This window comes from Cucurbita pepo, chromosome LG16 (genome assembly GCF_002806865.2).
Source record: "Cucurbita pepo subsp. pepo cultivar mu-cu-16 chromosome LG16, ASM280686v2, whole genome shotgun sequence".
Lineage (NCBI taxonomy): Eukaryota > Viridiplantae > Streptophyta > Magnoliopsida > Cucurbitales > Cucurbitaceae > Cucurbita > Cucurbita pepo.
In genome coordinates, this window is record NC_036653.1 from 359,225 (window position 1) to 375,604 (window position 16,380).

Sequence of the window (16,380 nt, forward strand, 5' to 3'; positions counted from 1 at the left end):
CCGCTCGCGACCATATAATCTCACCGATTTGAATTGTGAAGTCAAGAGCTAAGTTGATGTTTAAAGAATATATCGTGACTTTCTGTTGTGTTGTAATTGCGCATTTCCTGGAGAATGTGCTATGAACGAAATGTAATCGTCGTTTTTCTATTGTGGTAGATAATGGCACCAAAAAGACACAGACCCTATGTCGGGCCTGGACCAAGAAGGGAAAGAAGAAAAGTGGCCCAAGACACCGTTGTTCCACCAGGTGGTGGAACCTGAACCTCAAGAGGAGGTTGGAAAGACGTGCCCCAAGCGAGTGAGAGAACGGTATCACGGACACTAAGAACTGGAATGAACCAAAGGGGAGCGGTGGCCCAAGACTTTCCTAATGCATACTCTACTGCTCCCCTCCCTAAGGTAGTCCCACTAGAGCTAGCCACTAACACCTAGGTTCCGCCCAACCAGCCGACAACCACGCTCACTCTAGAGGTGCTACAGACATTTATGTTAACCTAAATAGAAAATCAGACTCAGATGATTCAAATAATGCAGATAATGGTGGTTAATCAGATATTAGTGCAAGGGACTAGAGACTCTGGGGCTATGACTGTGGAGTCCTGCTACCGGAAAGATTTCCAGAGGTATAAACTGTCTTTCTTTGACGACGGTAAAGTAGATCATATCACAGCGGAGACCTAGCTGGAGGCTATTGAAACAATCTTCCTTTACATGAACTATCCGTTGGAGTATCAGGTCCATTGGGGGACATATACGTTGAAAGGATACACGCATTTTTGGTGAATTATTGCATCGCATGGAGAGAGTATTACTTGGTGCCAGTTTAAAGAAGCCTACCTTCGCAAATACTAACCTATCACTACTAGAATGAAAATGGAAGTAGCATTTCGTGAGCTAAAAAAGGGGGTCATTCAGTGAAGGAGTATGATCTGGAATTTAACAGGCTGGCAACGTTTTCTCCGGTATATGTTAGTATAGAGGAGTTGAAGGGCAAGCGATTCATTGTTGGTCTAAGGGAAGACCTAAAGGGGCATGTGGCAGCCCAAGTATCCTCAGATTATGCAGAAGCCCTTCGAGTGGCGATTAGGGGTGTACACCCAATCCAAAAGCCCGAGAATTCTACCTGACCTAACCCGAAGTATAAGGGTTGGGTTGGGTTGGGTTGGGTTGGATTTTGAGTTTAGGTTGGGTCCATTCTTTTTAACCCGATCTGATATGGATTGGGTTCGGGTTCCAAAAAAAAATGATTGAGTCAACTTGACCCAACCCAAAATGTTGAAAAAAAAAAAAAGAAATGGAAGTCCAAGGCCAAACATCAAAACCCAATAATCCATGCTCCTGTCTTGTCTTGTCTCTAACCACCTCTTACAAAGCCAAGCCTGACACTTTTTAACAAATCCCAATAATTACGTGTAAACAAATTTAAAATAACAAGTCTGTCTCAACTTCAATTACTTCACAAAAAACCTCATTTCTAAGTCAGCCCAACATTTCTCTCCCTCATCCTCAGTCAGCCAAACTCTCTCTTTCTGTGTCTCTCTCTGCCTCTGCGTCTCTCCCTGTTCTCTGCTTCTCTCTTAGCCTATGTCAAAATACAAAGCCTCTTCTCTCTCTCAAAGCCTAGCTATCTTTATCTCTCTTTCATTCTCTCTCACAACTTCAATGCCTTTTTCTCTCTTTTCAGCCTCTTCTCTCTCATCCTCACCAAAATACAAACTTTCACCCAAAATACAAATTTCTCTCTTCGATACTTAGTCTCTCACAAGGAATTTGATCTCAACAACATTCTCTCACGTTCTTTGTCTTGTTTCTCTCTCGCGCGCCGTCTTTCTCTCTTTAGTCTCCTGGAACGCCATAACGAGTAAGTCTTTTCTCTTTTTGTTATATCCCCTTGCAAAGACTGATTGTATATTTTAACTCTAGGGTAATTGTTGATATTGGGTTGAATGTTTGAATCATAATAGTTCTACTTTACTTTTTATAGATGGAAAACAACAGTGCAACTGGATGTGCAAATAGCTCGAGTAATTCTAATGCATCGAATCCACAGTGGCTGCACAATCTGAATTTAAGAAGAAAAACCCTAGTAAATCAACCGTGTGGGATCATCTCGAGGTGCAAGTGCAACTATTGTTCTAAGGAGTATGCTTGTGATATTAATTCTTATGAAACTAGCACGTAATGGAAGCACTTAAAAAATCAGTGTAAAAAGTATGCATATAAGGTCGAGGACAAAGGACAAACCACTCTAAATTTTCAACCTTCAATAGATGGAAAGGGTGGTAGTTATATTGTTACTGTCAAACAAGATGTAGAGCAGCATGTGCCAAGATGATAATTATGGATGAGTTGTCATTTAAATTTGTAGAAAATGAGGGTTTCAAATTGTTTTGTAGTATTGTTTGTCCTAAGTTTGACCCTCCATCAACAGTAACTATTGCTAGAGATATATTTCAGCTCTGTCTAGAAGAAAAAAAAAGAAGTTGAAAGATTTTTTTGTTAGTGATTCGAGGAGGGTTTGCCTTACCACTGACCCATGAACTTTGTTGCAAAACATTAATTACATGGTAATCACCGCACATTTTATTGATTCAGAATGAAATTTGCATAAAAGAATTCTCAACTTTTGTCAAGTTGCTAACCACAAGGGAGAGACTATTGGCGGCAAGACTATTGAGAGTTGTTTATTGGAACGGAGAATCGATGAGGTTTTCTCTACCACAGTTGATAATGCAAGTTCCAATGATATAGTTATTTTATATATTATGAGAAGGCTTAGAAGTTGGAATTCACTTGTCTTAGATGGAGAAATATTACACATGAGGTGTTGTGCTCACATAATTAACTTGATTGTGAATGAAGAGCTTAAAGAAATGAATGACTCCATTTCTAGTGTTCGCAATGTCGTGAGGTATGTTAGATCATCCCCAAGAGATTGACAAAATTTAAAGATCGTGTTGGACAAGAAAAAATTAAATGTAAAGCACTTGTTTGTTTGGATGTGGCGACTTGATCGAATTCCACTCATTTGATGCTTGATCATGCCTTGAAATTTGACAAAGCTTTCAAAGTACTAGAGGAAGAAGATTAGATTATGTTGATTACTTCATAGACGGGATCGTGGAAATAAAAAAGTAGGGTCACCAACCATGGATGATTAGAAAAATGTTGCAATGTTTGTAAAGTTTTTTAAGGTTTTCTATGATGTCACTACAAAGATAAGTAACATGAGTTCAAATATGAAGGTTAATATGACAAATATTGGGCTAAGTGGAAAGAATTAATAAGTTGATATTCACCGCAGAAAGTTAATATGACAAATATTGGCTCAGTGGAAAGAATTAATGAGTTGATATTCATAGCAGTGGTACTCGATCCTCGTTATAAATTGGATTACAATCATTTTGCTTTTCGAATATTTATGAAGATGCTGTCCTAAAGTGATGGTGGATAGCATAAAGAATTATTTAATTCGTGTGTATGATACTACAAGTTTTATGATAATCCTCAAGATCATCAATCTGAATCAAGACTCACTTCTAAATCCATGAGTATGGAGATGGACACAATTGAGAAGTGAATTTGAGTAGTTCAATATTAGTATTATCAAGATACAAACAAAGAAGAGAAAAGCAAAATTCACTTGAGTTAAAAAATGATGTGGATCGATATTTATCTGACACTAGTGAAGAACTTGATGATAATTTTGATGTTTTGGCATGGTGTAAAGCAAATGAGTTTAAATATAGAGTTTTATAAAAAAAAAATTGCCCGAGATGTTTTGGCCGTTCCAGTGTCGACTGTATCTTATGAATCAGAATTTAGTACGGGTAGGAGGATGTTTTATTCTTTTAGGAGTTCTTTGACACCTAAAACAGTGGAAGCTTTGATATGTACACAAAATTGGATCCGAACAAAATCGTTAGATCTTCCTTAACAACTTGAAGATTTTGAGATGTTTTCTAAGATTGAGACATGTAAATCCAAATCTATTTATTGTCTATTTGTTAAGATGTATTCTATACGGTTATATCACACTTTATATTTTATTTTTTCAGATCATTTAAGACCCTCAAGCTCCACCAATGTCATGCATGAATAATTGTTTTTCAATGTAAGTAAAATATTTGAAATTACAATATGCTTTTTCTAAACCAGCTTAAAACCGTATGCAACTAACTTTCAAGATGCTATTTTTATTTTGCAGTAATTAAGAATCCAATAGAGGGTTGGATAGTTTTGCATTTTTAGGTATTTTGTTCCATGTTGTAACTTTGGAATTGATTCATTGAATATTCTTTACATATTTTTATGTGAATTTTTAAGCATTTTGTGGAATGATTATAGACTGTGAATGTAAATGATTTAATTAGATGCGGTAACTTTGGAATTAATTTATTGTATGTCATTTACATATTTATAGATAATAATATGAATGCAATAGAGAGCTTGATACTTTTAATCTAGAAGCTTATAGGTGGTAATTATTTTATCATTTTAGGTCATACAAATTAATTTTTTTTTATTTTTTTGAACCAACCCAAACCCAACCCGAAAATAGAGAGTTGGGTTGGGTTGGGTTGGGTTACTAATCCAACCAACCCGAACTTTTTGGTTGGGTCAAAAAAATCCTTCAACCCAACCCGGACCATGTACACCCCTAGTGGCGATCCTCATTGACATGTCTAGTATTGACAAGTTGCAGTCAAGATCAACCCAAACATCTCACACCGCAGTTGAGGAGAAGAGGACAGACTAGAGCCACCCCAAAACTGGTAGACCTCCCCGTAGCCTCATTGATAAGTGGGGGAAAGCCCCGACGCAGAACAAAACCATTTTTCTTAATTTTCGACGTCCTCACCTGGGGAAGTGTAGAGCATAAACATACACATGCTACAGATGTGGCCAAACAGAGCACTTCGTAGTAGATTGCCCTTAGAAGTATCAGAGGAGCCGAGGTGCTCGACATCAGCATGGTTGAGCTATATCCCATGCAACCACATCTAGGCAAGCTGACGGGCCTGACGCAGTTATACAGGTACACTACCTGTCTTCGGTCATTTTACCTTGGTGTTATTTGATTCGGGTTCTACACATTCTTTCGTATATGAAGAATTTGTAGAGCTAGCACACCTAGAAAAGGAACCCTTAGAGATCACCCTATGAGTGTCTACTCCTACTCACAAACTATTGATGGCTACTCATAGGGTTAAGGAAGGTTGTGTAACAGTGTCAAGACATGTCATAAGAGCCGCACTTATAGTATTAAGCATGCAAGACTTCAATGTCATCTTGGGTATGGATTGGCTAGGCGAGAATCACGCTCTGATAGATTGTGAGACTCGAATAGTGACTCTTAGACTCCCGTCAAGGAATAGCTTGACATACAAGGGAGCCACTTCCAAAAGATCCCCAAGCGTCATAACAGCACTGAAGGCCAGGAAGATGATTCGCAGTGACGCAAACGCATTTTTAGCCAGCGTGGCCCTAGACAGCAGTAACGAGCAGACAGTCGCATCAATACACGTTCCACTGATTCTATGAAGAACTGATTCCACTGATTCTGTGAAGAACTTGGCCAGAAATGAAAAGATCCGAGAGTGTTCTCCCAAGAACGCTAAGCAAGAGATTTACCTTCTTTCGATGCTCAAATCTCATTTTGTATGGAAGCAAAATTCAAGAAAAAAAAATACCAGAATGTAGCTTGTAACACGATCTAAAACTTTGATGAAAGAATCAACGTGATTTGAGTTCTTAATCGAAAGATATGAAAATGAGAAAATAAAAAAATATGATAGGAAATGGGTTCCATATTGAGTTTGCAGGAGAGAGAAATGATTAGCGAACCACGTGTCAACCGGCGGTAGGGTCTCCGTGTACCAAATAGACGGCAATACGCGTCGAACGTCGCCTGGAGCAACGCGACTCCACTCGTTCAGCGACACGTGTCTGCTACTGCACTGACTTGACCCGCGCTCCACTAGTCGACCCGAACCGTAGCAACCCACGGTCCATTCGAACCGGCTGACCCGAACCAAATCGTCGACCCACGACTACAGAAAGCACACGCGCGTGAAACCTGCAAGTAGACTTGAGATGTTGTTTTTTGCCCGTTCGATTTTTGTTTGCCCGATTTTTGTCCTGATTTCAATTTTAACCACGTTTTTATGTGAATAGGGATCTAATTGAGGAAAATCAATACTTTTGAACACATAACTTGCAATAGAAACGCTAAGCGAAAGGGTATGCGTCAACTGTGTAAGTCACTACACGAAATTTTGGAAGAAATACTTGTAGGAATCGCTTGAGTATGCATGCATGCTAGTTTAAGAACGTTAGATGGCTAGATTTTCCATGATATGAGCTTAGGTGATAAGATGAAGTACTATTGAAAGTTATTCATGCTTTATGCTTCCTTTAGTATGTATATGCTTATTCATGCTGAAAGAAGGATGGAAAAGTTGTGAACTCTGCGTTCCGGATGCTGATGGACGTTATCGCCCCATTGAGCATGTTTGCGTATTTTATTTTGCATGATCCGTGTATGATGTATCTAGATGTTTGATGTTTGTACGCCAGATTAATGCTTGGTGTTTGTACATTAGGATAATGTTTATGAAACGTTATTATGGTAAGCCTAGTGATACGTGGTTAGAGTGACAAGTTATTGAGTTTATGCCTATCCTTTCCCTAAGAGCCTAACAAATCACCACGGCAAACGAAGTACCTTAGGAGTGTTCTTAGGGTGCTAGTTGTGTGAAAAGTATATAGCTTCGTGGGAGTACCACGGGTTCCTGATCAGTTTTCACTGTTCCTAGCCATTTCGCATGGGAAACGTGTCTCCACGTCGTACAACCCATTATCTGCATGGGAAAGGGAGGGATCGCGCCCTCCCCCCAATAAGGGGTACTATCATGGGCCTAGGAGGTACTCAACACACCCCTAGGTAAGATACCATATAGTCTCAGGATGCCATGCAGAGGTAGCGCCTCATAGAAAGACACCCGTCATTACAGCTCGACATAAGAACCTCTTAGGGATTAACACTCATCCATGCTATATCTTCCTTTTTCAAGTGCGTGAGGTGTCGAGTCAATAGAGGGCGTGTTGAGAGATGTGGATTGTTACAGAGGAAAGCATATCGTGGGGCGTCAGTTTGGTCTTTCTTTTTGTACACACAGTTTTTCATGTTTTCATTGTCAAAAACTGGTCACGTGTTGATTTATTTCGTATGAAATAAATTATTTTTGAAATGACGTCTTTTTTTAAGTTTTCATGCATACATACTACACGTTATTGTCATTTTTGAATCTCGACCATAGTAAAATATTGGATCGTGACAAATCTTTTCTCGAAGTAATGTGAACCAAAGAAAATGCTATTAGACGTCACCTACAATCTATAACTTTGGCTTGGCTATCATAATGAGCCTAAAAATGCCATAAACGAATTCGACAATGTTCTTCTACAATAATAAAAATGCTATTAAAGAGTGTTTTTTCGCTAACAGGATGACAAGTTTTTATAGCATTAAAATTATACCATCGAAAATGAACTTTTTATCTTTTTGTATAGTGTAAAGCTAACTCTAATTAAAAGTCTAAATTCTCTGCGTTCTCGTGAGGATGGGGACTGAAACAAAAATATAATCTCGCCATCAACCCCATTTATCTAACAGGAAAAAATATCCCTCACTTCCTCCCTCACTCGTCCAAATATGCAATCTTCGCCCCATTTCGAAGTGAGTTCCTACAAAGCCTCAATCCTACAGGTACAATGGATATCGAATCTGAATAACTTTTTCATTTACTCTTTTTAAAATAATTTGTTCATAACTCTTCATCTTAGTGATAATTTCAACAACCCGAGAAAAGAATTCGTAAATGAGAAAAGTGCTATGGCTACCACGAATAATGTGCAACACCGTAATACCGAGTACCAGTTCGATAATAGCCCAAAGAATAAAGTAACTATTATCATCTCAAAAGTCGATATTTCTATCTTCCATAATCTCATAAGGACCATTTCATTGGGCTTTTGGGCTTTATTTTGGAAACCCAAATCAAATTCATTCTTTGCATTTCAACTCCAAACAACACAAACATAAAACTCCCATAAAGGATCATCACAACACCCTTTCAAGAGTTTTAAACTAAAAACAAGTCTAGAATCCTTCAAGAACAGTACAAAGAATATTCAACCTTCCATTAGCAGCCTCTTGAATCACTCAGTAAAGAGGCCAAAAGGACCCATTTTGTGCCACTGAATGCAAGAAATGAAGAAGAAAAGGCATTATTTTTACTTAAATTGGTCACAAGGTTGCATGCTTTGTTGCTTCTTCATACTCTCTTCCTCCACTTTGCTTCTTCCTTCTAAAACTTCTGTAATATATATACTGCACAATTATCTATTGGGTGTTTGAGTTAAGGCTTTCACATTTCAAACCAAATCATAGTGTAAAAGGATCACGAAAAAGGATACGAATAAGTCGAGGACGACGCAAACAACGGCATCGAGCAGCCACGGCATGTTAGCTTTGATTTTATCCCATTCCGTACTTCTCACGACAATACTGCATTCATTCAACGAGAGGACGATATCAAAAAACCCGAAATCGATATCGAGGTCGGTATCAAGCGAACGAACCTTACCTTGCTACATAAGTGGCATTGGCAACCAACGCAAACACGAACATGAGGGGATTCAGCCCCTCCACACTTCCTCTTTTGATCTGGCAAGAAAATAAAATAAATAAATTTGAGGATAATAATAAAAATTAAAAAGAATAAAAGATTCAAAATTTGATACCCACATTTAACCAAATCTGAGGGAGTCTACCACCCATGTAAATAGCAGCCATAAGCCAACCCAAGAATTGCCCAAACCCGCTATGGGTTGCATGTTCCTGTAAATACACTCGAAAAATTTGATATTGAGTTGGATTATGAACTTATTTGAGTTGAATGAGTTCGTGGGTTCTACTAAAAAATTAAACCCACAATTTATGGTTAATGTTAAAAAATAATTTTTGCCTAAGGTGCAATTATATCTTTATATATTTAGAGTTGTTTTGATTGAAAAATTTTACTATAATAGTCTAAATCTGGCCAATGTTGTCCGCTTTGGCCAATTACGTATCGCCGTCAGCCTCACGGTATTAAAAGTTAGGGAGAGATTTCCAACCGATGTGAAATCTCATAATCCACTCCCCCTTGGAGGCCAGCATCCTCGCTGGCACACCGTCGGGTGTCTAGCGCTGGTACCATTTGTAATAGTCCAAGCTTACTGTTAGCAAATGTTGTCCGTTTTGGCCTATTCTGGTACCATTTGTAACAGTCCAAGCCTACCGTTAGCAAATATTGTCCGCTTTGACCCGTTATATATTGTCGTGAGTATCACGACTTTGTAACAGCCCAAACCCACCGCTAACAAAAATAAGTCTGTTTTGTCCACTACGTATTGTCGTCAGTCTCACGGTTTTAAAACGCGTATACTAGAGAGATGTTTCCACTCCCTTATAAGCAATGTTTCGTTCCCCTTTCCAACCCATGTGGGATCTCACAATCTACCCCTTGGAGACCCAACTTCCTCGTTGGCACACCACCCACTGTCTAGCTCTAATACCATTTGTAACCGTCTAACCCCACCACTACCAAATATTGTCCGTTTGGGCCTATTACGTATCATCAGTATCACGATTTTATAACAGCCCAAACCCACCGCTAATAAATATTGTCTGCTTAACCCATTACGTATTGTCATTAGTCTCACAGTTTTAAAACGTGTCTGATAAGGAGAGGTTTCCACACCCTTATAAGCAATGTTTCGTTCCCCTCTCCAACCGATGTGGGATCTCACAATCTACTCCTTCGGAGCCCAATGTCCTTGTTGGTACACTATCAGTGTCTGGCTTTGATACCATTTGCAACCGTCAAAGCCCACCGCTGGCAAATATTGTCCGTTTTAGCCCATTAGTGTCATTGGCCTCACAATTTTAAAAAAAAACATCTCCTAGAGAGAGGTTTTCAAGTATTTATAAGCAATGTTCGGTTCCCCTCTCAAACTGAGGTGGGATCTCATATTTACAACGTGAACAATTGGGTTGAGTGTAAACAATGAATCAACCCGACCCGACCCGACCCGACCCGACCAACGAACGAACACCAATAAAACAAATTACCCAAATCATAATTTAATTTATTTGTTAAAATGAAAATCATAAATACTTACTTGTAAAAGCTTCCTTCCTCTAAATCCATCTGAGAAGCCTTTGCTTTGGAAAGGCAAATTTGCTGAAGCTGCCAAAAACGTGCCATAACCAACCTGAAACATGCCAAATCATTTCAATATAATAACAACCAAACCGAAGGAACAGTAATTTTTAATTACTGAAGCTGAATGACTGAAGGTAAGTAAGAGAGGTAACCGATCGAGGAATGGGCCTCGGCTGGGTAAAAGTTGAGTTGGACGACACGGCGCCACTTTCGGATTCATCGTCCGAAGATGAGCTGTCGTTCCCGAGGGCGGAGGGTTCACTTTTCGGTAACCGGAGAAACGCCCGAAACGGCGGCGTATCGCTTCCGGCCAACGACCGAGCTGACGTGAAGTAGAATTCCCGGCGTGGAGTGGCCTTCGGGGAAGCTTTGGGAATTGGAATTCCAGCGTAGCTAACGCCTTTACTGCCTTTTAACGGCGTGTTTTCCTCTTCCGCCGCCTTTCATTGTCATAATACAAAACAATTACTTTTACTTTTGGTCTATTCTTTATTTTTCTTTTATTTTAATCTATTAAAAAAAATTATAAATTATAAATTTTAAAAACTAAATAATTAAATATTTAAATTTACATGACATTACATAGTCAATATTCTTAATTGTAATTATTAAGATAGTATTAAATTATAATTATAACCCATTTTGGAATGATTGGATTGTAACCCTATTTTTAAATAGTCGAATTAACTCAATAAATCGAAAAAAATTTTCGATCATATAATCTCTCAATTTATGATTTGAGTTGGGTAATACAAATGGGTTCGATCATATAGCACTATTATTCATAATTTTCTAAAAAAAAATAAAAAAGGGAATAAAACGGTACCGTTTGGTGAGATTTGGTCTTGCGGTCGCTGCGCCTTCTAGTGACGTAATCATAATAAACGCTTTGCAGAACCAATACTATCGTATTCACTGTGTAAAGCTGCAGACACGCATGTCTAATCACCGTCACAAATATATATATTTTAATTTTTTAATTTTATAATAATTAGAAATTAATTACTTTTTAATTTTAAATTAGGGAAAAGGGAATTAAAAGAAGAAAAAAAGGGTACTCACCAGCGCTGTGTAGAGCTGAGTGGGGAGCTGAAATAAAAGAAAAAAAAAAAAAAAAGAAATTAGTGGAAAATAAAGAAAGAAAGAAACCAAACCGAGTTGGACCGAGTTGGACCGAGTTGGACCGAGTGACTCACAGTGGCGGGTTCCAGAAGGCAGCCCAGCAGATTAAACGCATCGCTGCGAGACAAAGAAAGAGATGAAACGGCGGCGTTTTAAGGAGAGAGAGAGAGAGAGAGAGAAGAAGTACCCGGCGACCCAAGTGAGGAGGAAGAGGATAGAGACGCCATGGCTGGACTTGGTGCGGAAATTGGTGACGATTTGAGGAATCTCAGCGAGGCCCCAACAGAGGAGACTTACAACGCCGAACCCGAACGACATGTCGTCTCTCAGATTGCAAAGACAGTCCTTGAAATACGTTTCAACCCATCCCACACATGCCTTCTGCTCCTTCACACAATACCCACCCTTCATTCTCTCTCTCNCACATCGCCGGCCCCCATCCGCTTCCCTCCCGACAATTTCAAGCCATGTTTTCCAACCAAATAATAATAATAATAATAATCACAAAATCCCCAAATTTTATTTTACCCCTTTTTCTTATTATACTTCCAATAATACTCCGTCAGTTAAGTCAATTTGGATTTGCATACCCTACTAATACATACTATCCATTTTGAAGAAAATGCCAAATAGGTCATGTAACTCGAACTAAAAAGAATTGATGATTAGTCGCACCCCTGTTATATATTTTAAGATAGTTTTAACAGGGCTAGACATGATTTGTCCCATAGTCATACAACATTTAGGTGAGAGGAGTTTGCATACCCTGAAAATGCCAAATGGGTCACAAACACTAAGGTTGGATGAAACCTTAAATATCATGTAACTCGAGTTAGGAATTGATGATTAGTCGCACCCTTATTGTACATTTTAAGATAGGTCTGAGAGGTCTAGACATGATTTGTCCAATAATCATACAAAATTTAGGTGAGAGGAGTTGATGACCTTAATTTTCATATAATTTTAAAAATATGATTGTATTGTAATCGTATTTTTTATCGCATCAATAATAATTATTATAAAAAAAAATAAAAATAAAAACAAAGTTGGTGGATATTCTAAAATTTATGTGTACTTTGGGAGACAAATTTATATATCCATTAAATTGAATATTCGTGTATTTAATCGGATATTCCTAACATTTTTTTTTAATATTTATTCTTCTTTTTTCATAATCCAAAGTATTCATGTTTTACCCTTTTTGTAATTTATATTTTTAATGCTAAAAAAATAAATAGATTTCAAACTTAAATAATGAATTTAAAATCCCTAATAATTCATACTTTTCTTTTAAAAATAAAAAGAATAGGATAGAGAAAAAAATAAATTAAATTGAAGGGCCATTTTGTAATTTCATCCTTTTCTATGGGAATTTTTTTTAAAAAAAAAATAAACTTNGGGATTCTATTAACATAACTAAGTTATGATAAGGATATGTTTTGATACTACTGATAGAAACAAGAAATCTACACATTGGTATGATATTCTCCATTTTGAGTATGAGCTCTCGTGTTTTTTATTTTGGTTTCTCAAAATGCGTCATACCAATAGAGGTAGTGTCTCTTACTTATATATTTATCGTCTTCCCCTTAATTAACCAATATGAGATTTCAACCATCTTCGACAATCCTCTCCTTTAACAAAGTACGTCATTCAGCCTCCCTGACAATTCCTTTTTCTCTGGAGTTCTCGAACAAAGTATACCATTGAGCCGTCCTCCATCAAAATACACCATTGAACTTCACCTTATGCATTCATTTATCCGTATAGCATCATCCTAAATGGTTCCTCTTCTCTAGGGTAGATTGGTAATCCAATAGAGCTCTATCATGAATCTTCCCTAAGAATGCACCTTCGAGGTTCACACAGACATCTTTGAGACTCATAATTTCTTTGTTCGACACTTGAGTCACACTATGGCTATGAGGCTCATAACTTCTTTGTTTGACACTTGAGAATTCTATGGATATGACTAGGATAAGATAATGACACCACTGATAGGAACAATGAATCTCTACGTTGGTATGATATTGTCAACTTTTAGCATAAGTTCTCTAAATCTTGTCTTCTTTGGTTTTAGTCAAGGGGATCGAGTTTAACACCACGGTGTACTTGGCGTGTTTGGAGAACGAATAAGGCTCCCATTTGCTAAAAAAAAAAAAAGAGTGACTCCTCATACCTAATCTTAAGGACCCCATGAGCAAGCACCAGAGAAATGCTAAATGTTTTTGTTGTGATATGACTACACTTGCTTTAGAAGAATGGTGTGCAAAATAAGGCATGAAACACGAGATTTTCAAGCATACTTGAATGGTTGAGTAATCACATTTTCCTTTATAGTGTTTTGCTTACGTGGATCTCAAACCGATCAATACTTACAATTTACTGTTGGATTTGGAGCAATTAAACGTGCTCAAATAAGTAAGTAACCGCTTGGATATTTCTTGAAGAAATACTTGCAGGAGTCTCCTAGGACTTGAGCAATGCGAGCATGTTATATAACTATTTCCAGAAATGAATGATCGATTTAAATTCAATAAAACAGAAATTTGAAAGGTTTAATTTGTATGTTTGATTTAGGATTTTTAATACTTTAATTGATTTGTTTATGTTGTTGGGACTTTGCGCCATAACGTATATAGACACATGATAATGACTATGCATGATAATGATGATTTATTGTTTGTTAGTGTCACCAGAAGCATGATGGGAAGTTGGAAAACGTGTATGATTGAATTGATGTTATATGACCTAGAGTATATGCATGATGAATTGGTGAGCTTTAACTTTTGTTTTACCTTTCCTAGTCCTTAAGCCATGATTAGGGTCCATTATCGATCTTAGCTAGATCCATTTTGATCCCCCTCAACCGATACCACGCGACTTAGGAATGTTATATCTTGCAATTAAAGCTCACATTTTGAGAATTTGGCATAAAATTGGTATGTTCTTAACATGTTCAGGATCTCCTCAATTGTTCCTTATGATCAGCCTCCATCCTGAGGTATGTTGGTATATCGTCAAAGTCAAGAATGAGAACCGCATTGAGAAATTCTTATGAACACTCGGTTTATCTGGCCCTTAAACTTTATAGGGCATTGGTCAGGTCGAAGGACATAACGTTAGTCTGTTGATGCTAAGAGTGACTCTAAAAGCAGTTTTTAGTAGTTCCTTCTCATGTGACCAACTCGGGCCCTCATCATAGTATGACACTCTGCTATGTTGCTCTCTTGAGTGTTATTACTCATTTGAGTTAAGTATGAGCTATTTGGGAGTAGATAATCATTTCATGATTTTTCTGGCATTCACCTAGGTTAGCTCTCGTAATGTCTCATGGTTGACCTAATCGAACCCCCTCTAGTAGTGATATTCCATCGTTAGCTCATCCAAGCACATCAACTTTCTGGGTTTCTGTACCGGCTCTTAAATGGTTCCTCTAAGTAGGCATAACGTCTTATGTCTATGTTTCTAATCAAGATTTGGAATTTACATTGGGCACCTGATGGCCAGAGCAATCTCCTGCATCCCCTGTGATGTGTCATCTTTCTTGCTGGCCTTACCTATTTGGAATCCATATTAGGCACCTGATGACCGGAGTAATCTCCTGCCACCCCCTGTGACATATTATGTCTTCTGCTAGCCTTACCTATTTGCTAGTTACAAACACTACATCCACTAAGGTAGTTCCTTAATCGTGTTATCTAGAGGGTGTCTCCTTCTGAGCATACTTCACAAGTACCTCATACGCAATCATAAATATGGAAGTGGAGCTCAAATCTTCTTAATCCTGATAACCTAAACGAGGCTACGTTTCTATCATCACGATGTCTGGTCCTTCCTTTAGACGATAATAGAGTGGGCCATCGCTTGACTCTATACAATCTTGACGTAGTGAGCCTGCTTGTCCAATCCTGAGGACGAATAAGAACACGACCATATAATCCTAATAACCATGTTCTACCATTGAGCTCGAATCTTTCATTCTTAAACCCATAGCAAATTTGTCAAACTCATAGGCAATCCTTCATTGGGAATGTCCATCACCCCACAATTCATAAATGGCTTAATGTTCCTATTGTGTTCATACAAATCTAACACTTGAACTTAATTTTTAAAGACGGTAACCAAACTTTGCAGTTATGACCTCCATAGCTCCTCTCTCAAGGTTGATAAACTTTATCACTCCAAATTCTAACTTATTCAAAACTCCCCGAGGGTAATGCTCTACCCATGGAGGTGTTTAATTCCTGTAGTGGTCACCAATGTCCAAGCGAGCTATTTTTTCTAGGCCTACTAAGTGATATGCATGAAGGCATGCTTGACTTCCACCGCGAGAGGTTGGGTCACAAGTACCTCCTGATCAGGTACCAGGCCTTAAGGTATCTAGTACCCAAATCTACGTGTTGGATGTCACACACTCTACAACGTCAACTCTCTGTCTGCTTAATTCGAATCAATTTGGTTATTTTGCCAAATTTGTAAGGTTTTATTCCATCTCTCCAATAAAATTATTTTCATCTTATCCTATTAACTACATAAGAAATTAAATGAGTCTAAAGTTAGTAGACATTTCTTCGAGAAAGTTGTGGTAAATCTAATCCTCCAATTCTTCCAAGATTCCTTGATATATTAAGACAATTAATGCACTGAAGCTAGTTCTCCAATGTCGACTAAGCAATTCTTAACAAGAATCTTCGACCAAATTATGACTCGATTCCTTGTTAAGTGTAGATTCCCTTATTTCGTTAGGAAAGTGGGTGAAAATGACCATTTTACCCTTCGAGGTTGACTTTGGCCCTTTCTTTTAATTTACTACGGTTTTCTTTTTCCTATACGTCATCTTGAATTTTGGCCTCTAAAGCCCTCAATAAAATTTTGCAAGTTTAAACTTTAAAGAAAAAAATTTGATTATACCATCGTCATCTCTGCTATGCAGAAGTGATAATATAAAATGTTGATACATCAATTGTAAAATTAAAAA

At 37.9% G+C, this 16,380-nt stretch overlaps 1 protein-coding gene across 1 annotated transcript; it reads right to left on the reverse strand.

Annotated features, from left to right (window-relative positions):
• Window positions 1–7,997: 7,997 nt before the first annotated feature.
• LOC111777197 (probable vacuolar amino acid transporter YPQ3) lies at window positions 7,998–11,819 on the reverse strand. Its single transcript, XM_023656676.1, has 10 exons — window positions 11,587–11,819; window positions 11,474–11,516; window positions 11,340–11,366; window positions 11,104–11,202; window positions 10,430–10,717; window positions 10,234–10,326; window positions 8,816–8,908; window positions 8,655–8,734; window positions 8,485–8,575; window positions 7,998–8,410 (listed from the first exon to the last, which is right to left on the reverse strand). The coding sequence occupies exons 1-10, from the start codon at window positions 11,808–11,810 to the stop codon at window positions 8,315–8,317; spliced, it is 1,134 nt and encodes a 377-aa protein (XP_023512444.1). The 5' UTR covers window positions 11,811–11,819; the 3' UTR covers window positions 7,998–8,314.
• Between the last annotated feature and the right edge of the window lie 4,561 nt (window positions 11,820–16,380).